This window comes from Cyphomyrmex costatus, unplaced genomic scaffold, assembly GCF_001594065.2.
Source record: "Cyphomyrmex costatus isolate MS0001 unplaced genomic scaffold, Ccosl1.0 scaffold17, whole genome shotgun sequence".
NCBI lineage: Eukaryota > Metazoa > Arthropoda > Insecta > Hymenoptera > Formicidae > Cyphomyrmex > Cyphomyrmex costatus.
In genome coordinates, this window is record NW_017275715.1 from 670,182 (window position 1) to 695,827 (window position 25,646).

Here is a 25,646-nt window from a genome sequence, read left to right on the forward strand (position 1 = left end):
AGAGAGAGAGAGAGAGAGAGAGAGAGAGAGAGAGAGAGAGTTTATCCAAGCTGAACAACACGATAAAGTTAAAATGACGTTAAAACAAACTGTGACTGACCAAAAAGTCACTTTTAATAATCAATTTGTAGCCATTTGACGCCATTCGATGTCACGATGACTTTTTGTTCTGCTTTTCCAAACAAAATACGAGTCATTATGACATCAAAATAACGTCAAAATATCTTAAAAATGAACATTAAAAGTCACTTCCAATCAGTTATGATTCATTTTAATGTCATTTTGACGTTATCATACTTGTTGTTCTGCTTGAGTAGGTTCTCTCTCTCTCTTTCTCTCTCTCCCTCCCTCTCTCTCTCTCTCTCTCTCTCCCGCTCTCTATTTACTACTGGAAACAGTTGCAGTGCTTGCCATTAACAATCTCGCTTGAATTGGTTTTTCTAGCTTGCATTCTCACGCACTTTCTGCACGTTATACTTGCATACATACTTGCAGTTTCAATTTAATTATTTGTTTTATGGTTCGTTTTTCTATATTTGATTTTTCTTATTTTTATTTCTTTTAATATTCTTTAAATTATTTTTATTCTTCAATGTACTCTCCTATATTATTTTTTCTATTTGTTATATCGTGATTTTGCGCTTGAAGAGATTTTGTCGCAAGAACGAGTAACAAATAATGCTTCTCTCTCTTTCTCTCTCTCTCTCTCTCTCTCTCTCTCTCTCTCTCTCTCTCTCTCTCTCTCAGCTCTCTCTTTCTCTCTTTCGCTCCCGATAAACTGGCACCCGACAGAAAATTTGACCAGCTTCCAAATCGCGAAACGAGACGCTTGCGCGTGCTGGAGTTCAGCTGGCGGGTCAACCACGTGCCAAATCTCTGGTCGACAGGTGGTGGGCAAATGGTACAACTCCCTGGACATTCGTACGGAGGAGATGGTGTGGGCGCGGGGGACGAAGGACATACCGATCTCCGCGTGCTCGCTACCCTGCGAGCCAGGTATGATAAAGAAGCAACAGGGTGACACTTGTTGCTGGGTGTGCGACCAATGCGAGGCGTACGAGTATGTCTACGACGAGCACACCTGCATGGACTGCGGCCCGGGTTTCTGGCCGCACCCTGATAAACGGGGGTGTTATCAGCTACCGGTTCATCATATCAGGTACAAGCACACGCGTCTCATCCCCGAAATTTTGCCCTGTAACTCGCTTCCCAAAGAATACACCTTGAGTGAAAGTCAAAATGACTTTATTTTATGACATCTTGAAGGTCAAAATAATGATTTTTTATTATAAAAGTTAACTGTTATTGACATGAAAAATCAAAATGATGTCATTTTAACTTTTTCTTGAATTTTATATGTTTCTTGGATTAGAGCGTGTTCCATTCGATAAGCTAGAGCTCTATATTAATAAGAAAGAGCAACGCACTTTTTTTATCTGAGAAATGCTGTCAATCGCGTCTTTATATTGGCTGCTTTCTTATTGCGTTTTTCTATTGGCTATATCGTCATCTTGGACCTAATTAATCTATTATCTTATTATACAGAGCATCATTTAACTTTGTTTGATATTTGATAAATAATAAAAATGAAATAATTCTTTGAGTGTTGCAAACATTAATTGTAAAAATAAACACAACGTTACTTGTGAGAATTAAAAATATGGAATATTGTTAATTCTAGGATTAATAGAAACGATCGCAAAATTTAGAATAAAGAGAAAACTCAATATACTGCGAAATAAATTTAGTTTAAGGATTTTCCACGGCAATATGGCTTATAGTCACTTTTAAGAGAAAAGAAAAAAGAATTTAATTTCATTAATTTTTTTAAGAACTTTAAATTTGTATATTTAATAAATAGATTTTAATGTGTGTGTAAAAGAGTTTCATAAAATTTTGAGAATTTTGGAAAATATCCAAATTCAATGAATTCATGTGCGATAACGTGGTAAAAGAGAATTATATTTGTTGTTCATTGTGTACTCGCTTTTTTTGTTAAAGATTAAAAATTATTTTTTCCAAGAATATTCTAGGAATTATTGCTGGTATCGTACATTATTATTTGCGTTACTAAATTAAATTTAAACTCAAATTGCTGTTCGAGAGTTTAATGTTCGGCGATAAATTGAAAGAGAATTATTTATTATTAAAATTTGTAGTATGTTTTCCAAATTGGGATTAGCTCCTAACAGAATAAACTACTTAAAAAGTGTATCATGTGTATAAACTTTGCAAAAATTGAAATTAAAAATGTATATATATTTCATATAAAAATAAATATTACATATAAAATAGTTTAAATAATTTTTTTTATTTTAATTATTTTTTAAAAACACCTATTTCTTATTAAAATTATTTAATTTCTGATTCAGGTTTTAAATTACAGCTAAATCTTGTATATTACTTTTAAATAAAGAAGAATCTGTAATTTTTTAAATAATTTTTTCATTTTTTTTTAATAAAAAATAAAATTTCATTTTGTTAAAAAATTATCCGCGCGTTTACATGCGCTTTCATCAGGTGGAGCAGCGCTTTCGCCATCGTACCTGCGGTAATATCCTGCCTAGGAATCTTGGCGACCCTGGCGGTAGCATGCTTGCTCTTCCAATATCGCGACACTCCGGTGGTCCGCGCCTCCGGACGAGAACTCACCGTGATCCTGCTGGCGGGTGTCTTGGTGTGTTACCTGAACACCTTCGTGCTCCTCGCCACGCCGACCACGGCGACCTGCGTCCTCCAGCGCTTCGGGGTCGGCGTGAGCTTCAGCACCGTATATGGTGCCCTACTTACCAAGACCAACCGAATAGCCAGGATCTTTGACTCGGCCTCGAGGTCGGCCGTCAGGCCGCGGTATATCAGTCCCACGTCGCAGGTCTGTATCGCGGCCGCATTGATCGCTTTCCAGGTAGGTGAATTCCGATCCCGATTACAGGAAAATGAAGTTTCTATTTCGAATCAGACCAACTCTTTAAGTTAAATAACATTTTGTTATTTTTAATTTTCAAGTGTGTCAAAATATGTTATTTTAATCCACAAAACATGTGGATAAAAAATTAACCACTCATGATCACTTCTGTTGAATCACTTAGTTGCAAAGTAAATAGCGTTCACACATATATATTAATGCATTTAATAAATAGTAAAATACTAAAGAGTCAAATTGGATATGCTTCTCGTGTTAAATTGTTTAACTCTATTGTTTATCTAAATATTCTAAATTAACAAATGAGAATCAGACAGAGAGAAAAAGAAAGAGACATACGGTTTTTTTTTCGATTCCCGAGGTGGTGCTCACGCTGGTCTGGATGATCATCGAGCCACCGGGTACCAGGTACTCGTACCCGGATCGCCGTCAGGTGATTCTCAAGTGCAACATTCAGGACATGAGCTTCCTGTTCTCCCAACTGTACAACGCCCTGCTGATCCTCATCTCGACCGTGTACGCGGTGAAGACGCGTAAGATCCCGGAGAACTTCAACGAGAGCAAGTTCATCGGTTTCACCATGTACACCACGTGCATCATCTGGCTCGCCTTCGTGCCGATCTACTTCGGCACCGGAAACGCCCATGAGACCCAGATCACGACCTTATGCGTGGCGATCAGCCTGAGCGCGTCCGTCACTCTGGTCTGCCTCTACTCACCCAAGGTCTACATCATCGTCTTCCAGCCAGACAAGAATATACGTGGCAAGGTCTGCATAGGCAGCACGTTCAAGAAGCAGAGTAGCAGCGCCGGCGCGTCCTCCATGACGAAATGTGAGAGTTTTATTGCATTCATTGCTGATTACTACGCTTTTATATCCACAGTCTGTTTTTATTTTAAGACTGTCTTAACTAACTGTATTCAGATATTAACATAGCTCTGTGATTAATTTATGAAATCGTAAGATTGTGTTTAAGATCTTTCCTTCTTCTTTGATATTGACACCCGATACTAAAGTAAAAGGATTCAATACAATCAGATTGTACTTAAAACGGTCTTAAATATAAGAACCAACTATGAATATCAAGAAATTGGACACCGTTTGGATAAATTGATACTGGACTTTTGATTGATCCACCATATTTAGAATGTGATTAATATAGGAAGAGAAAAATGCATAAGATAGAATAGCGTGGATATCTATCTCATTTTTATCTTAAACGTTTTATTGGCTATACATTTAGAATGGTGTGTCCAATCTTTTATTTGAAAATTTTTACACGGAAAGAACAATTTTGCTACGAGAATATCTAAATATTTAACCAGATAATTTAACAGAAATTTAACAGATCTGAAAATAATGTATTGAACCATTAAAATTAAAATAATTGCGCTTAACCTTAATTTGCTCCGAAATTTCATTAATTAATATTCGCGGTATAATGTATTTTAAATCAATGTATCTTTAATTAGAGGTAACATAATATAATTCAGCGATTCTTTTTCATTTTGAAGATCAAAATTTAAAGGATTATTTAATTTGAAATTACATAATAAAAAACATTGCTTACAAATAATTTTTCATAATGTAGTTGAAAAAAATAGGTCAGTTGAACCTGCAAATACCGATTAAAGTTTAATGTTAATGACAATGCTGCAAAAAGTTTTACTATTCTAGCGCAATCAGTTTAAGCGTTATATGTAATTATTTTGTCAATTATTTTGATGGTCCGAACAAAATTATTTTCAGATCCACATGTAGCTAACTCTTTAGGTAAATTTTAGATGCAGACTTTAAAACTGTTCCTTTTGTTTAGTGATTGCAAGCTCGTTTCGCAGCACCGAGCTACGTGATCTGACTAACTTAACTTCGTTTTCTCTTTTCGACCAAAATGAATAAAATTGTGGTATGCATTGCATAGAAGATTTTTCTTTTGCCTGACAGAAGAATTGACGTAATTAATCCCTCATTTTTTCGCTATATTCGACACATAATATAATGTACAAAAATAATGTGTTTGATAATTATATAATATTATATATTTAATATTATTTATTTAATAAAATTGAACAATTATAAATTTTTTTAAAAATTGAATTGAATTATAATATATTTTAAAAGAATTGGCAGAATTGATCTCTGTTAAAAGATGTTTAAAGAAGAATTCTATTTTACAAATTTATATATTCGATTGGTCGAAGCGGATCTTGGTGCTTAATAATAATATTTATATGTAAATTTTCAAATAAATTGTTATTAAGCATCAAAATCTGCTTCGACGAAATACAAGCTTCTATTTCTTATTTGTACTCGAAAAGAACATTTTCGCTGAAGTATCTAAAAATTTAAGCAGATACAGATCTGAAAATAATTTCATTGGAGTATTAAAATATTTATGCAGAGCACTCAAGTTGTTTGCTAGAATGTTACAACTTTTCGTAGCATTACTTATTATCATGTTTGAGTTTGAATTTCCTCATAATTATTTTTTTGATGATTCAACAAAATTATTTTCAGATCTGCCTTTACGTAAAGTTTTAAATACTTCAACAAAATCGCTCTTTTCGTATGTTATTGACTTATCGGTCTAATTTTTTTTCACAAAGAAGTAATGACGAGATTATAATGATTATGAAGATGAAGTTACAAGGAAGAAAAGAGTTAATTTAAATGAGCTTTTTAATTCGAATTTAAGTGAGTTTTGTCGATGAAATCGAATATCAGATCGCGCGTGACGTAAGTGTGAGGTGGAATAACATTTATATGTAAATTTTCAAATAAAATTTTATTAAGCATCAAAATCCGCTTCGACCAAATATAGAATACTTTCTCTTTTTTGTTAATTTTTTACATATCAGTTTATTTCCCTCATATTATTGTTTACAGAAAAGTAACGACGAGACTATAATGATGATTATAAAGATAAGATTTTAAAGAACGAAGGGTTAATTTAAATAAAAACTTTTTAATTTGAGTTTGAATAAATTTTGTCTATGAAATCGAATGTCAGGCCGTGTGTAACGTGAGCATGAATAATTCTCATATGTAAATTTTCAACTAAATTTTTATTTAAGCATTAAATCTGCTTTGACTAAATATAAGGTGCTTTCTCATATTTGTATTTTTTTTACTTATTAGTTTATTTCCCTCTCATTGTTTATAAAAGAGTAACGACGAGATTATAATGATGACTATAAAGATAAGAATCTTATCATAAGATTACAGAGAAGGAAAGAGTTAATTTAAATGAGAGCCTTTTAATTCGAGTTTGAATGAATTCTGTCTACGAAATCGACTGTCAGGTCGGGCGTGACATGAGCGTGACGCGGAATAAATAATAACGTAAACGGCAAGGGGTTGACCTCTACCCCTTCCCAGGATGGGCTTTAAAAGAGACTCGCAGAGTAAATCCGACGAATTCGCCGTTGTATCGAAAAATCCGATATGACATCCGATCCGCGCCGTCGACAAATCGCCTCCGCGCCCGCCGTCCGCGGCTCTCGCGACGAAAAGAAAGTAATCGATACACGAGGGAAGAGACGGCGACGGCTTGATATTCGATAGAATAACGCTGGCCGTTGTAACGTCCGGAAAATCTGGGCCAATCCGCGCGGATCCGGAAAGCTTTTAGTTTATTAAACGCTTTATTTATAACGCGACCGTCCGCGCGGGAGAAACGCTTCGCTTTAACAGCCGTCTCTCATTCCCTTATGCGCTCTTTTCGGGATCGATTGATAACGTTAATTTTCCGCTTGAAAATCGTTATTGCTGCCATGATTAACCATCGCGCCACCGGCCGGCTACGCAATCACGAGACGGATTACAGGGAATCCGCGCGCGCACACGTTAATGGTTCCCCGGATGATTCGCCCTAAGCGGCGCTAAATTATTAACTTAATACGCAGCACCGTCAGTTCTACGGTCCTTTGTCCTCTTGCAAATTTATAGGCGGATTATCCGAGGGAAATTTTAGAAATCTCTCCCGTCAAGCGTGGCTGCATCACGGGGGGAACAGCGATTACGTTACGTAATATCGGTCGTTTTCCTTTAAAGTGAATTTTAAAGCTCCCCGTTTCTTTCCATCGCAGCCGTACTAAACTACGACGTCAGAAGCGAGAAAAAGAGAAGTCATGCGAATTTTTCTTCCTCCTCTCTTCTCTTCTTTTTATTTTGTCGAAATAAATTAGCTTCCTGCTGATCCCGCTCGACCTGTGTTTTATCGACAAAATATGCACCCCCTTTTTATTATCCTGCATTAGAGTTTTTTATTGTCCCGCACAATTTAATCTGCATTAGTTCTACATAGAGAGAAAAATGTTTGGTATTTGTGACTATAACTGCATGGTAAAATAATTATCAAAAAAGCAGCATTTTCATAATTATTACTACAATGTTAATAATAATATATAATTATATTTATAATTTTAACAAAGAAATATAATATGTTGTAGATATGATTATAAATTATAGTTAAATTAAATTATGGTAATTAATTGCATTTTTTTCTCTCAATGTATATTTTCAGCAGAAATACCTTGAATTTATTGGAATTTATTGGCTGAATGCAAAAGTTCTGGCCCGATTCCAAAAAAGTTTTTATGTAAATTCAAAACGCAATATCTCACTCAAATAGATAGTTGTACTATTCGATAGAGCGAAACTTCAACTTTAAGAATTTGTTCTTTTATAATTGCGACACGATTATTTTTAATAAAATTATGAGCAATTAAAGTCAAAATGTTCTTTTTACTTAATCCGTGATAACTTCGTAACAAAAAAATTTAGGAATACTTTTAAAAAACGATTTGAAGGGAAAACTTTATAAGCTTCAACTTTTTTTTAAACAGGTCAAAGTTTTAGCAAGTTCTTTTTAGGTATGTGACAGGCTCATAGAATGAGAAAGAAATTTACCATTTTGTCTAGCTCGCAATTTTCTGTATGTAAAAATTACCAAAAAACATAGTGACCTTTCGAAAGTAGAGATTTGAAGCATCGGAACTTTTTTAAATTTAAATTTTGTTCATTTTTAACGAAGTTGCAGTTGCTCGAATTTTGAATAACAAATCGGGCCAGAACTTTTGCCAGAACTACTGACCAAATATAACAGAGTTAATAATCCAATACGAAAAAAAAATTTTGCTGATGTATTAGTTACAGAGATTTGAAAATAATTTTGTTGACTATCAAAATAATGAAGGAATTAAACTCCTATAACGGTCAAAGCTGGATCAAAGTGCTAATAATAAGTATGTGTGAATTTTTATATACCGCAATTATGGGGGGGCTACATATGTGGTATATAAAAATTCACACATACTTATTATTAGAACTTTGATCCAGCTTTGATCGTTATAGGCGTTTAATTCCTTCCTTGTTTGTAGACAATTTACGGTCGGTACAAAAATTATTTATATCAAAATAATTATACAGAACGTAATAATCAATGCTGCAAGAAGTCTTGATTTCTAGCAACCAGTTTGAACATCGTGCATATAATCATTTTATAATCCAACAAAATTATTTTCAAATCTGTGTTAAACTGAACTTTTAGATGCTTTAACAAAATTGTGTTTTTTCGTAAATTTTTTTATATTTCGACACTTTCGTTAAAAAATTAACGACTTCGTCGTTAGAAGTAAAGTCGTAAAAGCGGAATTTTCATTTGATCGATTTGACGATCAGAATTCACTTATCGTGGACGGAAAAGCTTTGAGTTTTCTCGGCAACAGCATGCGAGAAAAAACCCAAGGAACGCACCAATTCAAGAGAATGTCAAAATGATGATTTCTTGATTACAAAATTGAACTGTGACAAGATGAAGTCATTTTAATCTTTTTTTTTTTACTTTTATGTGTTTCTTATTGGGGAGAAGTCTCATCTCGATGACTGACTGCAAGATTCACGTAACTTGTCGTTTCTGACGTCATAATTCGATACGGCTGTGGCGTGGTAACAGGCACCCCCCCCAAGGCCTCTTTCCTTCGAGCGGGAAAAGATCGGTCTATTACTGAAAATCATTTTATTCGTAATAAAATTTTTGTCGCCAGCAGCAGAACGTCGATACGCCAACGCGATGAAGAAATCCAATTATCTTATCGTGACGGCACGTGTTGACACTCGAAGAGGAGGTGGAAGAATCCCTTCGCCCTCTGAAGGGCGAGTCTGAGCGCGCGCGACAATGCATTCCGGGCATTCTCAGTCAGATGTTCGCTTCCTGTTTTTCTACCCTTCCTCTCGAACAGATGACTGATGCGGAACTTCTGATTTTGCAGATACAGGCTGTGAGTCGGCGAGTGAGAATGTGCCCTTGCAGGGCGCTCTGACCTCGGCGGTGCGGACGTCCGTGGGGGTCACCGAGATCTCGCTAACGTCCAGCATCACCAGCAAGACCAATAACGAGCAAGTGGCGCAATTATAGACTACTTTATCGTGACTATGTGAAACACTATGAGAGACGCACACAGTGGCACCGTTGGATGTGCGCGTCTGGAGATTGAAATTAGCAAATTGCTAACAATGATATTCTCACAGACTTCTATATATTACACCGCCAATGAATTCATGGTAAAATATGAAGCTGCGGCAGCTGTATTTACGTGGGATACAATATGTACAGTACGCAGTAAGAATTTGTGCAGTTTAATTTAAATGAATAAACAAAAGAAAATGTTGATTTTATACAAAACTATTGAAAACAATGCCTTGAATGCTGCATACTTGGTAATACGTTGAAATTTTACTTCTTGCACTGAGAAAACAATTTTTTGTATGTATTTGTCACTATAATTACACTCCACCAAAATTATTACTAACATAATAGTTATTATACACTTATTTAAATTAAATCTATACGTTAGAAAAAAAGTCTTGCGTTAATTACAATTTAGATAAATTCAAGCAGAAAGAATAAATCAGACACTTAATAATTAAATTTATTAAACATTCTAATCGAGATAATAAACAATTCAATTACATTAACCAAAACATTTTTCTCAGCGTTATTACTTCTAACATTCTAACAGTAATAACCATAATTATGATAACATGTAGTAACGATCACAAAAACTTTTCTCTCCATAATCAGTACATGTATAATTTTTATCCTATACTAAATATGACGGCATGGCTTCATTATAAAGACTGCTGTTATGAGTCAAGTATAATATACAGAAGTCTGTGGACATTTCTCAATTTAACTCTAATTAATCTGTTATTGATAATCGAACTGAAATTCGAGGATCTATATCTGCGAGAACGTTGAGCGTCTCGTAACGTGGTTATTATTTGCAGTATCTCTATCATCAATAAAAAGAAGACAGAGATGCGGAAATCATCGGTCGTTATCATGTTCGCTGTTGTCGTTATTGTTACTGTTGTCCCTTGTGCATATAAATTATAAATACATATAAAAACACACACACACACACACACACACACACACACACACACACACACACATACGCATAAAAAAGACATACTTACGTGTACGTGCATTTATCGAGCAAGTGTATACCGTGTGACCCACCAATTCTAGTCGAGCACCTCGTGACTTGTGTATGATTTCGATTAAGAGCGTAAATGTTGATCTTGCGTCAACTCCACCTGCTCGTTTAACTCCCAACTCCATTTATTATCGGGCATTTAACACGTCCTTTTTCCTTCAATCCCTCTGAGAGCGCCTTCCAACGAGGTAATCGTACGCAATGGACAATAAATAAATGTACTTAAAGCGAGCACAATTAACTTATTACTCCGAAATATCGAGAATATTAATCAGGAATACATTGTTTTCGACACGACTGTTTCTCAACCCCCTCTTCCCCTTCTATCCCCTTTTCTTACACATTTTAAAGCGATTCGACTCACGAAAACTGATCGAGTGTTTCGGAAATCGCATGAAGATTACTTCGAATGTTCATCTCGTTTTGGAAATACACTACTTGTATCTTTCCGCGATACTAATTAAAGAAAGATTCTTTTTATATATACATGTAATCATTCTTTTTTCTCCCTTTTCCCTATTACGTCGGATTTCATATTTCATAGAATTTTTAAAACGTTTGATCAATTTTGTGAATAATCGAAGAAGAGTGTTATTATTGTATCAGCGATTAAATCACTCGATTTTCGCGATCGTCGAAGTCAAAGCGATATTTAAAAAAAAGAGAGAGAGGAAGAAATACTAATATCTTTTCTATTGTAACGAGCGCAGCGAGAGAGGAGAGAGAGATCGGATCTGGAATAAAACATTATTGAATGGCGTGTCGGAGAGTATGCGATTCATTTTCACCCGTTATCCATCTTCCCTGAAAACCGATATAAATTCGGCGACTTCAATTTCCTCCGGGCTCTTAGAAGAAAAATAAACGTTCACCGTTGCTCTACATTGTCTTTCCTAAAAAATTAGGTGTAACGATCGGTGATTGGCGGCAGACATAAGCGCGAAACTCGACAATTTCTGTGATTTTTACAGCCTTTCAAATCTATCTTATTATTAAATTAATTATTAAATTAATTTATTATTATTCATAGACACAGCTAAAAGAGAGGCGGTCGTGAGGGACCCTCTTTAAATCTTAAACAACAAAATATTACACATTAGTATTCATAAGAAATTACATAATTTTGAAGAAAAGGAAAGAATTGAAAGTAAAAGTTATAGAACAATTTTCTGAAAATCCAAAACGGCTAATTGTGTTATAAATTTAAATTTTTTTTAGTTCGAAATACAATAAATGTAGTAAGCTATTGAATTTTAAAAGAAACTGATCAATTGCAGTCGAACGTGAGAAGAATATACTCGTCTGTGATTGGTCAATTTCTCAAGACTAAGGCTTAATATTGTATTTTTGGGTGACTGAGTTCGTTTTTTCAATAAACAATGTGTAATTATAGTAACAGATTACTTTTTAAAAATTATTTTTTCACAACCTTAACTTTTAGTTATCGTTACCATCATAAATAATGTACTCAAATCATCATTATAGGAAGTAACAATAAAAGTAACGGTATTACTTCCCATCCCTGTTAAATTGTAAATTTAATATTATATAATATATTAATATTTTAATTTTATAATATATATTAATTTCTGAACTGTATATTAATATTTTTAATTATATACCTTGCAGCACTTTTCTAACACTATAGCGATCGATCCTTTACGACAAACGTTGATCGCATATGTAAACTCTTTGATCGTACAGTTGACAAATGAAATGTACCGATCGTACATTTCATTTTGTCAACTCGTAACAACTTGTGTAACGCGTTTCGCTTCACTCATAAATATGAACAAACACGCTCCTTCGACCTCACTCGTATCGTGACGTGGCCATGATAACGACTGCCTGTCATTCGGTAATACGAGTATTTCCGAACTTGCACGATCTGAGTTGCTTTCGGAGTTCTCTACATTTTCATTATTGCTTTATATTCCTTCTCGAACGGATCAGCTGATGGCTTTTTCTCTTTCCTGGCGATTGTTGACAGCCACGCGATTGGTAGGTATTATAAAAATATTATAAAATTATTACAGAAGTGCAAGCGACGGTTACTGGACGTGATACAATTCTTCTTCTAAACTTTAATAGAGATTGCTTCTGTATCTATTAAATATACAGTTGATTTTCAGTCTCTCGAAATAAAGTCAAAATGACTTTATTTTGATGTCTTGAAGGTCAAAATGGCGATTTTTTGACGGTTTATGGACAATAAGAATAAAAATAGAGTTATTTTTTTATTGATATTATTGATTTCTATGTTTTTCTTGGAATGTCGCTCCATTATATTAGAACGCAGCACGTGCCGACCGCTGCGCTATCAACAGGCCGCACGCCGGGTTGAACTTTGACACTGACGTTGCAAATAGTCATAAAAGCAATGTTTGTATGTCATGTGTGAGAGTAAAGAATAAAAATCTCCTCGCTAAACAAAACTAACAGTAACATTACGTCATAATTTCCCACTCAGTATACAAATGTAACAGTAATTATTATATAATTACTATACCTGATAAGTACAAGAATTTGTAATTGAGCTATAAAATTTATATTTATTCAAATTTTTCACGTGAAAAAAGTATATATTTGTATGTTCTTTCAAAACTGTTTGAAAATATTTATTTACGAAAATACAATAATTATTTTACGAATATTCATATTAATTTCAAATTTAAAGTATTCAAACAAAATGTAACTTAAAAAAGAAAGTATTAATAAGCAATCGTTTTTAATAATTCTAAACGATTAGATAACATATTATTAAATTTTCTCTTTAAAAAATTTGTGCTCTTTAGTTGGATTTGAAAAGGAAATACAATTATAATAATAATTATTCTGTTGCGCGTGTATTATTCTTTTTATTCCTACACGAATGTGATTTTCTCGAGCATAATGTTAATTGAGAAATTGGATCCAACAGAAACACATGAATAATTTCATGTAATTTAAAAAAAGAACTCGTAAAGTTTAAAGTCTGAATATTATTCCTCTGCTGGTTTTATTGCTTTATAAATTTCAGTTACTCTACGCTGGCAAGCTAAAAGCAGATAATGCAGAATACGAATGAATGCAAAATCAAAAATATTTGTAGTCATATTCACAAAAATATTCATTCAAATCGAATAAAAAGTATTTATTCGTTTCTCGTTGAATATAAAAAAAAGTGTAACAATATTTGTATTATTCATACCTATTATTCATTTATTTATTCAAATATATTAGATATGTTTATCGGATTGAGTATTAATAAGTACTAAGTACACTAACTATATTAAATAATTATTGTATTATGTAGAACAAGTGTTGCATTAAATTTATATGTATTGTTGAGTGGGAAATTACGACCATAATAATTTATTAATTGCAATTATTAGATTATTAGTTAGCTCGTGCTGCTATGAAATCATGAGCAAAAATAATGGTTCGAAACATTAATTATGTAATTCACAAAGACGAAATGAATTTATGTGTAATAAATTTTTATTGAATTTGGAACGCTACGATAATGAATTGTTTGATGTTACAGTGAAATTCGTTCTCCTCTAAAAAAATAGAAAAATTTTGCAGAATAAATTTGTTCACAGAAACACATTGACTTGTTAAAGCAAACATGCAGCTTGTTTATTTATTAAAGCAAACAGCATATCCGTAGCAAATGCATTTTGCCGTTACAATAAAATCGCATCGCTGATGAAACGTTGGTATAAAAATAAACAATATTGGAGATTGCAAAATAGAAGAAATAGAAGATTTTGTTATATATTGTAAAAGAATAATTTACAGCTCTAACGAAGCTTGTTTCAGCAAATAAAATGAGTTTTCTCAACAAATATTTTTTGTCATGTATATAATAATTAAAATTGTTGATGAGAAATTTGCTACATATTTAATTTATATAAACATTTAAGTGTTTGCTGTATCGACGAATTTTTTCTACATGGAGAAAATTAGATAGTATATTTTTTCTTAATTGAGGAAAAAATCGGGAATTGTTAACCCGGGAATAGTGACCCAGTTTTTTGCGTAAATAATCGCTGAAATATTTTTTACATCCCAATTAAAAGTCACTATTATTGACTACAATTGCATATTGTTGATTGTTCAAATTATTAGTATTTAAGGTATTATATATATGCATAAACATATATATATATATATGTAGATTTACTTATTTATTAAAAAAGTAAAGAAAAATAAGAAAATAAATACTGATTTTCAATTACTAAAAAAAAAACTATTGATAAGCTTCATTCTCTCGCTGCTGGAATATAAAAATCTTAGGTGATTATTCCTAGGCTGAAGAAAGAAATAATGTAACAAAGGAACAGCTTGTACGAACGAGTAAAGCAATAAATCAACAGAGAGGACAGAAAATACATTACTGTAAATACAGCAGCCAACTTTCAAACTATCAAAACGGGAGCACTGTTTATCCCATTCTAATCAGTTAGAGCTTTATTATTATTTTGTCGTATTATTTTCTTAACCTTGTATTTTTCTTCAGTTTAATTTAATTTACTTTTTGTCAGATATTGTATGTATTTATTAACAACTAATATAAAGAGATAAGGGCAATGAGCCAATAATTTCGTCAAAATCTTTTTAAATTAATCTAATATATTTTTGTATTTATTAAATACCGTATGTATCTCACTATTATCCCTCTATAGCCAACGACGTGATTGTTTTTATTGCTTTTATTGTGATGGAACTTTTACCGTCGACGAAACTTTTGTTTGTGTAGGTCGAACGATCGCGCGACCCAGTACGACGACTTTTGTCTGTCAGCTCGTTTCTCTCTAGCAAAAAAGTAGTACCCTTCAAATTATCAGACATTGGCGAGGGAATTCGAGATGTCACAGTAAAAGAATGGTACGTGAAGAGTTTGGTATAACTTGCGGCAAAATATTTCTCTTTCAAAAGATTGAACGATTATCCGGCTTTAAATGCGTAAAATCCTTGAATTTAAATTTCAGGTTTTAAATCACCCTTTAAAAACAATTATTACGCAGTCGACACAATTAATTAAAAACAACACAACTCATACTTTCAATTTGTGTTGACTATAATAATTGGTTTTTAAAGAGGGATTCAAAACTTTTTTAACAACTCAGTAATTAATTGACATTTTTTAATAACTGTTTAAAATATTTCCGTCTCCACACTAAATTTAGCGAAACTTCTCAGGTTTGTGAAACCAGGAGACCAGGTGAAGCAGTTCGATGACATCTGTGAGGTGCAGAGCGATAAAGCCTCGGTGACAATCACGAGTCGCTACGATGGCCTTATCAAGACTCTGCACTACAAGATTGACGATGTCGCATTGGTTGGATCGGCGCTATTGGATTTTGAGATAGAAGACGACTCAACAGACGTCGTGAGGGACGATGCAGGTGAAACTGCAAAGAGTGCGGAAGATCAAACGATTGACAATTTAGAAAAAAGCGAGAGAAAAACAGATAAGGTGGAATCGAAGGACATCACCTTGAAAGAAGGGAAGGCATTGGCAACCCCAGCGGTGAGAAGGATAGCCAAAGAAAATAACATAAAGCTGACGGATGTAAAAGCGACTGGTAAGGATGGAAGAGTGCTCAAGGAAGACATACTGGCACACCTGCAGACAATTTCCGCGGGTCCGGGAATTAAAGTGGATATTCCATCGAGCATGACGGGAAGAACGGTCGGACTTAAAGGATACACGAAACACATGTGGAAAACTATGACGAAATCTCTGGTGAGTCTTTGAGAAGGTGAAGAATAAGCTGCAATCTTAAAATACAGTTCAATTAGTAAACATAATTTTTTCCTAGTGTTATACACGAGCTTCTTATTACATTTGATTTTAATCATTATATCTTGTATTCTATTTATTTCAGTATTTATTATTTTCAGTATCAATTTTATTAGTTCTATATTAATATTCGATATTTGTTTTATAATACTGTTTGAACTTTATAAAGATTGTCATTAATATTCTGCGTTAGTGGAAAAGCATCAATATTAAATATTTTTTATAATTACATTACTTTATCTGGAAGATTTTTTCATGATTTTAGAGTAATCTTTTTCGCGAAGTTCTAAGTATAATAATATTAGAATAATTTTTTTGAGAACACTAAATTCTAGTTATAATATTTTGCTTCAATTTTCTTTCGCTCGTTTTCAATCTTTCAAATTTAGTTTTCTAATGTACAATCTTCACAATTACAAAAAAAATTTATTATACCTACTCATATCTTTTAATGCACTTTTTGTATTTTTATTACAATAACGAGTTACGTCGTTTATGAGTTTTTCGTGTCTTGATCGGTAAGTGTCAACATTCTATGAATTACAATTCACTTCATCAGGAGGAGAAGCAACTTGATACTGATGAGCCACTTCTCTAGACTCTTTTTTATACGTTGTTGAAATATAAGAAGGATGGAGGGGTAGGAAAAAGGAAAGTCACTGAGGCTATGATGAAGGCGATTACTTTCGATCGATCAATTTCTAAAAACCGAAGAATAGCCTTTCATTTACAGCTTTTGTTTCTGTTTATATTATCGGGATGTTTCTATTTCCCTAGAATTTCTCTGTCTTTTCCTTGGAAAATGAGATGGTCGTTTGTGGCGGCTATTGTGGTAAACATTTATAGATTGAGTCACATCACCACCCAGCACAAAGACAGTCGGCAATCAACTTGTATTATATAGAGCATATTAGATGAAAAACATACAAACAAAACTCAACCGTTTGAAACAAACCTAACAATAAAACAGACATGACAAAAGGATATAAATAAAATTATCATCTACATATATATATGTTGAGTCGCACTACATATACACTACCTAGTACCCACCATAAAAATAGTCAATAATCAACTATATATATAATAGAGCATTGTATAAGACAAACAATACATAAACAAAATTCAATCATTTGAAACAACAAAACGGACACGACAAAAAATATAATTGAGAGTTAAAAAAAATATAAAATAACAATTATAAGTAAAACAACAAATTCCGACGTGCAGCTATCACATGATAAAGTAGACAAGAGAACTTGCTCTATTTTCTCACTTGTAAAAGGAATTGTATCGGCAGAATCTTAAATAAGCGCAACATTCGAATACTCTTCAAATATGTAAACAAGACAGGATAAATTTTGAGAAACTGTAAAGACCAAAGATTTCTACTTAGCTTGACAGGAATATATAAAATTTCTTACGTTTGCGAAAAAGAGTATATTATTGGGAAAGAAGAAAAAAATCTACGGATGAAAGAATATTAATGCAATAATTAAATTTTATAGAACAGTACATGTGAGAATACAACTAAATAGGAATTAATGTAATGTCCGATTAAATCGTACCAGATAGTCAGCATTATTCTAACATAATATTAAGACAGGACATACTGCTTGATTAAACAATCACAATAGCTATCATCACTTCATATTTTCCAAGAAAATACAGAGAAATACAGAAACATCTCGATAATCTAAACAGAGACAATAGCTATAATATAAGTGATATGAAAAACATCTTTCCCTGGATTTTAAAAATTGATTGAACGGCAGTAATTGTCTACACACCACAGTCTCAGCGATCCCTTCTTTCTTCCTTTGTCCCCCCTCCCCCCTATTTCTCTTTCTCTCTCACATATCGGAACAACATATAAAGAGAATTCACCAGAGAAGAGTAAACACATAGAAATGGCTCACAAAAAGAAGACATATCCGCTGGAGAACTTAGAAGAAGAACGAATAATAATAAAAAACATAGAAAACCTGTTGCGATTTTTTACTTCTGAATCGGTGAATTCTATATAGAAAATAAGTTGTGCTGTATTAGAGTATTTTGTTGAATAAGCCTTAAATAATAGGTTTAATGTATAAAATATTCCGCGTGAAAGAGATTAAATCCATAACGAATCCACTGTATTCTTTCCTTGTCAGCATCAGATTGCTTCTCAATCTGATGAAGTAAATTCTTGATGTTGAAATTTAGTAACGTATTAAAAAACGGAAATAACCCATAAACCGTATAACTTTCTTGAAGAAAATATCCATAGAAGCCTCAAAATTCCCCCAACAAAAGTTATCCATCAGAAAACAACTTTATCTTGACAATTTTGAAATTGCAGACAATACCACAATTCGTCTTTAGCGATGAATGCAACGTGGATCAAGTGATGCGCTGCCGAAACGACGTGAAAGATTCCTTGATGGAACAGGGCATCTCCCTGACTCTCATGCCGTTCTTGATAAAAGCAGCTTCGCGAGCGTTGGAGCAGTACCCTCAATTAAACGCTTGGGTCGACGAAGAAGCCCAACAGTTACAGCTTTTCGACAATCATAATATCGGTATTGCTATGGACACTCCGGACGGCTTAGTAGTGCCAAACATCAAGAATGTACAAAACCTCAGTATTTACGCAATCGCGCAAGAGCTGAATAGACTTCAGCAGTGCGGCAGTAAAGCATCCATATCGTATTCCGATGTGAGCAACACGACATTTACATTGAGCAACATAGGCGTGGTAAGTGGACACCTCAAAACATGAATTATGATCAGTGAATTATAAATTTTATATAAATTTTACTTTTATGTATTACATATATATATTTACTTTTCGAATATCCGCTCAATCTTGACATTCTTCTTTGGTTCCTTGCTATTTTATCTTTTTCTCCTTCTAAATTTTTATTACCATTGAAATACCGTTTTTTATGTCGACTTCTAGGTTGGTGGAACGAATATGAAGCCGGTGATCGTATTACCGCAGGTGATAATAGGTGCATTTGGCAAGGCGCGGAAGTTGCCGCGATTCGACGATGAGGAGAATGTAATTCCAGTTTACATAATGCCGGTCAGCTGGTCCGCGGATCATCGTGTCATTGACGGCGTAACGGTGGCCAAATTCTCCAATTTGTGGAAGTACTATGTGGAGAATCCAATGCATCTGCTGATCTGCCCTTGAAGCTGTCTATAAACATTTTTGTGTACACTAAGGATTCAGTCCTTACATTAAACGAATTACGTATTATCGAAACAAAAGATTATGAAGATTATAGCAAAAAGTATTAATATAAATACTGTGATTTTTATATTAATTACTTATATAATCAAAACAAAACACGTAAAAATATAAAATAATAAGCTATTTGGTGTCAGAGTCGGTTTTTTTTATCAAGCTTCGATACAAGACGAGAAATACTGTATATTTTAAATGTCCCATAAAATATTAACATGGCTAAATTAATCGGCTCTTTTTGGATGTCTAGTGGTTCATAAGTTCCACAAGAAAACTCGCCTAGTTATAAGTAATATTTATTTGTGACCCTAATCTAAAATAAATCAGAATATTTATACAAAATTGAGTATTCGATTTCAGAATCAGTGATTTATAATCGTCGACATCTTTCTTGAGACATATATAAATTTGAATACAGAAATGATACAAAATTTAGCATAGTTAAAGACTCCGTTTAGCGTAAATTAACCGACGTAAAAATAGTTTATGCTAATTCATAATTTACATTGATCATAATTTGTTTTTCCATATGTCCGCACTTACCACGTCTATATTGGACAATGTAAATGTCGTGTAGCTCACATCGGGATACGATATGGATGCTTTACTACCGCACTGCTGAAGTCTATTCAGCTCTTGCGCGATTGCGAAAATGCTGAGGTTTTGTACATTCTCGATGTTCGGCACTACTAAACCGTTCGAAGTGTCGATGGCAATGTCGACATTATGATTGTCCAAGAACTGCAGCTGTTGGATCTTCTCGTCGACCCAAGCATTTAATTGCGAATACTGTTCCAATGCTCGCGAAGCTGTTTTTATCAAGAACGGCATGAAAGTCAGGGAGATGCCCCGTTCCATCAAGGAATCTTTCATGTCGTTTCGGCAGTACATCACTTGATCCACGTTGCATTCATCACTGTAGACGAAGTACGGTATACTCTGCGAGAAATTCATGGTAAAGATAAAGTTGCTTTTTGATGGATAACTCGTTGGAAGACTTTTGAGACTTTTAACGTATATTTTCTTCAAGAAAGTTATGCGTTATCTCCTAGTTTTGATACATTGAAGGTATTAATAATGCACACAGTTGATTTTTATTTTAGTTACTTGTATAACTGAGACAAAAATCAATAGCGTTATTAACACTGTCGCCATAATCTTCATAATCTCGTTTTGATATACGTGGGAGAATTCAAAAGATGATCATGGTTAAATGTAACAAGAAAAATATGTATTGTCAACTTCGTACATAAATATTGTACGCTGAGACCCAGTTTTTTATGTAAATTTTTTATGTAAAACAAAACGCTCAATACTTAGATCCTATATAGAGGTTTAAAATTTGTATCGCAAATTATAACACATCCAACTTTAAAATTATGTAACTTTAAGTTCCATAAGTTTTCGAAATTGTTATGTTTCTACGCGCGAAACTAACATACTAAAAATCATTATCTTACTAAAACTATCTTTGAAAGAGAATTATGTTTATTTACGATTAATATGTTTTATATTTTGTACTATATCTCTATTTTATATTTTATGATCATAACGTTTTGCTTGTACTCTGTTTTACGTTTTGAATATATTTTTTAGTAAGTATCATAACATCAATCTTGTCTTACCTTTCGTATGTAATACGTATATCTGTCTTTATATTATATACTTATCTATCTAGACTAATTTTGTTGGATAGAATAAAGTTACTAGCTCTTGAAAGAGCGTTTCAAAACGTAATATATGCAAACAATTCAATAAAAAGAAATAGAAAGAAAGACAATATAATATTTAAACAACAGTCTAATTGAAAAAAGTATTGTAATTTGATAACAGTTTTTATGAAACAACGCGACAAACTATTTAATAAAATACTATTAATGTCACTATCATGAATTAGCAAAATTATTTTCAATTAGATTACTATTATATCTAATGATGTTATACATTACTTGTTTTCATGTATGTTTTTATGAAACGAAATATCCGCATCATTTCTTAATACATAATTAGTGGAGAGATACGTAAAACGTTATAGATTGTTGACACACTTTATACGTAAATATTAATTTATTTATTGCTGCACAACCAACTAGGACTTTTCGTTAAAGGTCAGACATCTTCCACTAACATATTCAAAATGCAATAGTAATTGTATATCAGAAGACGTCCGCGCAGTAGAACGTGAGTATCTGTTTGTACATCGATCACCGTTACAAACTATAAATTATCATATGACAACCATAATTAACGTATGCTAACGAAGTGGTTGTACCGTTCACAGAGACAAATCGTTCTTCGGATAAACGCGGACGTTGCGAAACGTAATATCTGACGCATTGATTATTGAATCATCGAAAAAAAAATACTCTAGCACAAAAAACCGAGTATCGTTCGCTCAGAAGTTCGACACGATAAAAATAAATAAAGAATTAAAAACACAAAATGTATCGCCAATAAAATGGTACGACCACTTGATTGCTTTCTCAACGTTTGCTTACATACGCATACAATTAGTCGCTTATTGTATATACACTCATGGGTACAACTCGGAGCTTCAGTCACGCGTTCATCTTAGATTCGCAATTCACTCCGATCAATAACGATAGCGAGCGTCGCTTATGGCATTTCCGTACGGGATCCGTGCTCCTTCGGTGTATAATTGCGTATAAAGCTTCGGAAAATTTTCTCATCAGGAGTCGAATTCGCAAACGTTGTTTCAATCAATTTTTATGAAACCTGTCTCTACTAATCGCTCGCGGAGGCAATTATTAAAAACACGTCCCGATCGGAAACGCCGTTAAACATGTAACAGGTATCCAAAAGGTAATCAGTCTGTTTAGTTTAGAGTAGTAGAAAAGAGTACATATGTGTGTTCGTGGTCCATGAAAGTGGAAACTTCTCCGTCAGCCAACACGTACCTTATCCCGTCCCTCCGAAACATTCTAATGTAATTTTTATGGTTAATCAAAAAAGCGCTCTTCCATGTCTCTTTTCAGAATAGGAATTAATCGAGGAGACGGGCAAATTTTTTGATCAACCCAAGTATATTCCTTCATATTTCTACGGAATTAAATGCAGTAACAGAATGAGAAGAGCAACGAGCTAACGTTGTGTGGAGACTAATCGCGCGAGTATCTATTAGCAAGAAGAAAAAAAGAGATTCGCAAAGAGCTTTCGATATAATCAGATTGATTGAAAGTTCAGGCTGTCGTTAACGATAGTGACAGACGTAAGACGCAAAAAATGAAACTGTCGATATGAGTCGGCGAAGAACACTAACGTTTGCTATCGGGTTTGACTAGGTACGAATAATCCTACTAACTCCCGACACAGAAATCGAAATACGAAACGGCTTCTTTGATCGGCTTACGTGAACTTACCGTAAAACCTTATAATACATAACACCGATGAATAAAGATACAAATAGACAGACACTAACTTAGTAACAACAATTAATTACCTAACACTCAGTCCCAGAGACCCACGATATCTTTCCTCTGTCGTCTAACATTTTAATCTGACGTTCTCGATCGACAGGACTTTTTAGATTCGCGATAAAAATAGACATCCTCATCCTGATCTTTGTTTAACCATATTAAATGGCTTGACGTTAATAAAATATTAAAAATCAATTACACTAATTAGAGATTGACAGAGAGTCAATTGTGTTTATCTCAAAATAATAGTGATATTCCAAAAACTTGTGGAAGAAATCTTTAACAGAGGAAAGATGCGGAATGCCCAGAACGTACATAGTCTTGCATTCAAACTGGTTTAGATTATAACAATACGCTTAATATGTATATAAACGCAACATACATATATATATAACCGAGTAACGATTTTTATTTGTGCTACCATTTTTCAGTCCTACGCTCTTCTTATACTCCTCTCCACCGCGACTCTTCCTCTTATCACTTTTCTTTTATCGACATGACGTAGAAAAATGTCTTATCTCGCCCGTCAATCGGCGATATCACGCTCGACTAATAGATAGTCATTGCGGAGGACAGTTTCTACGAAAGGTACAGGTTTGCTCCTTCAACGGGATATCAACGGAAGAAACGCGAGTAAACGCAAAATTAGTCGCGTTGGTTCCGAAAGGCGTTTCGTGGTTTTGATAGTCTAAGAACATTAATGATATAAAAGATCGAATAACACGGTACACATACACATCCATTTACATCCTTGAACACTGACGCAAGATGTAAAACTTTTATAAAATTAACGTGTATTCATACACCTATAAAATAATAACCAGCGTATACATATCTAATAAAGACACAACTCTCACAATTTATATATAAACGTCTGTATATTATCCAATTAATTTACTCATTAACAAAATTCTATTTATCAAATATTAGCCCCCCTTTTTTATTATTGTTAAAAAAAATAAGATATTCTTTTGTATTAGGTCTGTTCTTTTTCCTCAAGTTTGGACCTTGTGTACACTAATTGTATGCAATAAGTTAAAATGAGACAAGTTTGTTTTACTCTAACTTATTGCACTTGGTCAAAATTCTTTAACATAAAATACAAACCTATGATTTTCGACGTGGCAACTGAAAGATTATATACTTCATTAACGTCACGAAAGTGCGTTCCAGTGTTTAAGGATTAATTAACAATCGAACAGCAATCTCTCGCAATACATGGTAAATTTGAAAAGGGGCGTAAAATGCGAGAGAGGGAGAGAGATCCGTAGTGGATAATACGCCACAATTGTTGAACGTCCGAAGACTGACATCGACACTGACGAGTATAAACATTATTATCGATATAAGTACGGCACATAGAAGAATATTTTCTTTTCTCTCCTACATCAGACAAGAGTGTGACAAGGATCCCACAGAGCAAGGTGTAATTATTATCAATATCCTGAATACTCAATTATTTAAAACAGATATTATTCAAATTGTCGCCCCAAAAAGCGACGAGCATTTCGTTCGTATCGAACATTCCAGGTTCCACTTAAACTCGCAACAATTCAGTGCTACACTCGTTCTTCTTCATAGCATTCCTCGATCGAATTATAGAATTTATAGCTTTGCCATACGCAATAACAACTACTATAGTCAACAACTAATAAAAATCGCTATGCACGATCGAATCACGTCAGAAATGATTTGATTACAACGAAGTACAGCACAACGATATTATATGTATCTCACATCTCACAATGAGAGAGTACACATAGGATATTCCGTGTAACATTTTCGAAGAGCTTCATCCACGAATTCTCCGAGAAGTTTTGCGAACCAATTTCTCTTAGTTAGCAAAACTTTGATCGCTCTCTTAATTTCATAATTCTGTATTTCAGCATTAAAAAAATAAAAATATTAATTAAAAATTAGAATGTCAATGTTCAATAAATATAAAAATACTTCTAAATATTTGTGTAATTTTAAAACTAGAATTTCTGTTACATTTTAATTTCTAATTTAAAATTTTAAATAAGATCTTTAAATTAAAAAAAAAAAAAAGAGGATAAAACATTTTTTATTTATTTTGCAAAATTGGTAGCTTGTTTTCGTAATGAAAAAAAACCGTGTCCAAATTTCAGCGTTCCATGTTAAGAAAGGAATTGACTCTGAGCTACGAGTTCGAAGGTGAAGTTCTTGTTGTCGAAACAGCCCATGAAAATAGATCTAACAAATACCTCAACACGCGGAAACAATCGAAAGACTTATTTACATCGCCCAGGAATCCATGGGAGCCTTGTCTAGCTCGTCTACAGATAAATTTGTTTATATATAATATATGTATATATTTATATATGTATAGTATATATATCTTTTCTCAATATGTTATGTATATGGATAATAAATAGTACTTTGTTTTCTGGCACATTGTCGGCACTCCCATCAAGGAGAACGCATATAGATATAGATATATGTAAATCAACTAATCTACCAACATCATCGTTCACACACGCGCGCGGATGTGCGTGTCTCAGAATTAGAGAGCTTTCAGGAAAGACATTATTGTTCTAGTCGTAGTTACTCGTGGAGGAGCTACAGAAGCAAGCGAGATTGATCCGCTCGTAGATAAGATTGTTTGAAAATAACATATTTTTATTATTATTCTTACGGAGGAGGATCGGTCACTTTATCGCGCCGTGTTAATCGAATTGTATCCTAGTTTGTTTACACACAATCTTACTCAACACAAATATATAGATGCATGTGTGTGTA

General features: G+C 33.5%; 2 protein-coding genes across 2 annotated transcripts in view; both read left to right on the forward strand.

Moving 5' to 3' along the window:
• mGluR (metabotropic Glutamate Receptor) overlaps positions 1-9,624 on the forward strand; it is a 19,447-nt gene extending 9,823 nt beyond the window's left edge. Inside the window, exons 6-9 of the mRNA XM_018537327.1 lie at positions 888-1,159; positions 2,521-2,905; positions 3,285-3,756; positions 9,197-9,624. Coding sequence (XP_018392829.1) covers positions 888-1,159; positions 2,521-2,905; positions 3,285-3,756; positions 9,197-9,342 — 1,275 coding nt within the window. The 3' untranslated portion in view covers positions 9,343-9,624. The remainder of the gene's footprint in view (positions 1-887; positions 1,160-2,520; positions 2,906-3,284; positions 3,757-9,196) is intronic.
• A 2,739-nt stretch (positions 9,625-12,363) lies between these two features.
• Positions 12,364-19,462, forward strand: Dbct (Dihydrolipoamide branched chain transacylase E2). Its single transcript, XM_018537338.1, has 5 exons — positions 12,364-12,427; positions 15,171-15,298; positions 15,614-16,160; positions 18,559-18,954; positions 19,159-19,462. Exons 1-5 carry the CDS (start codon positions 12,383-12,385, stop codon positions 19,393-19,395), a joined length of 1,353 nt encoding a protein of 450 aa, XP_018392840.1. The 5' UTR covers positions 12,364-12,382; the 3' UTR covers positions 19,396-19,462.
• Positions 19,463-25,646: the final 6,184 nt, after the last annotated feature.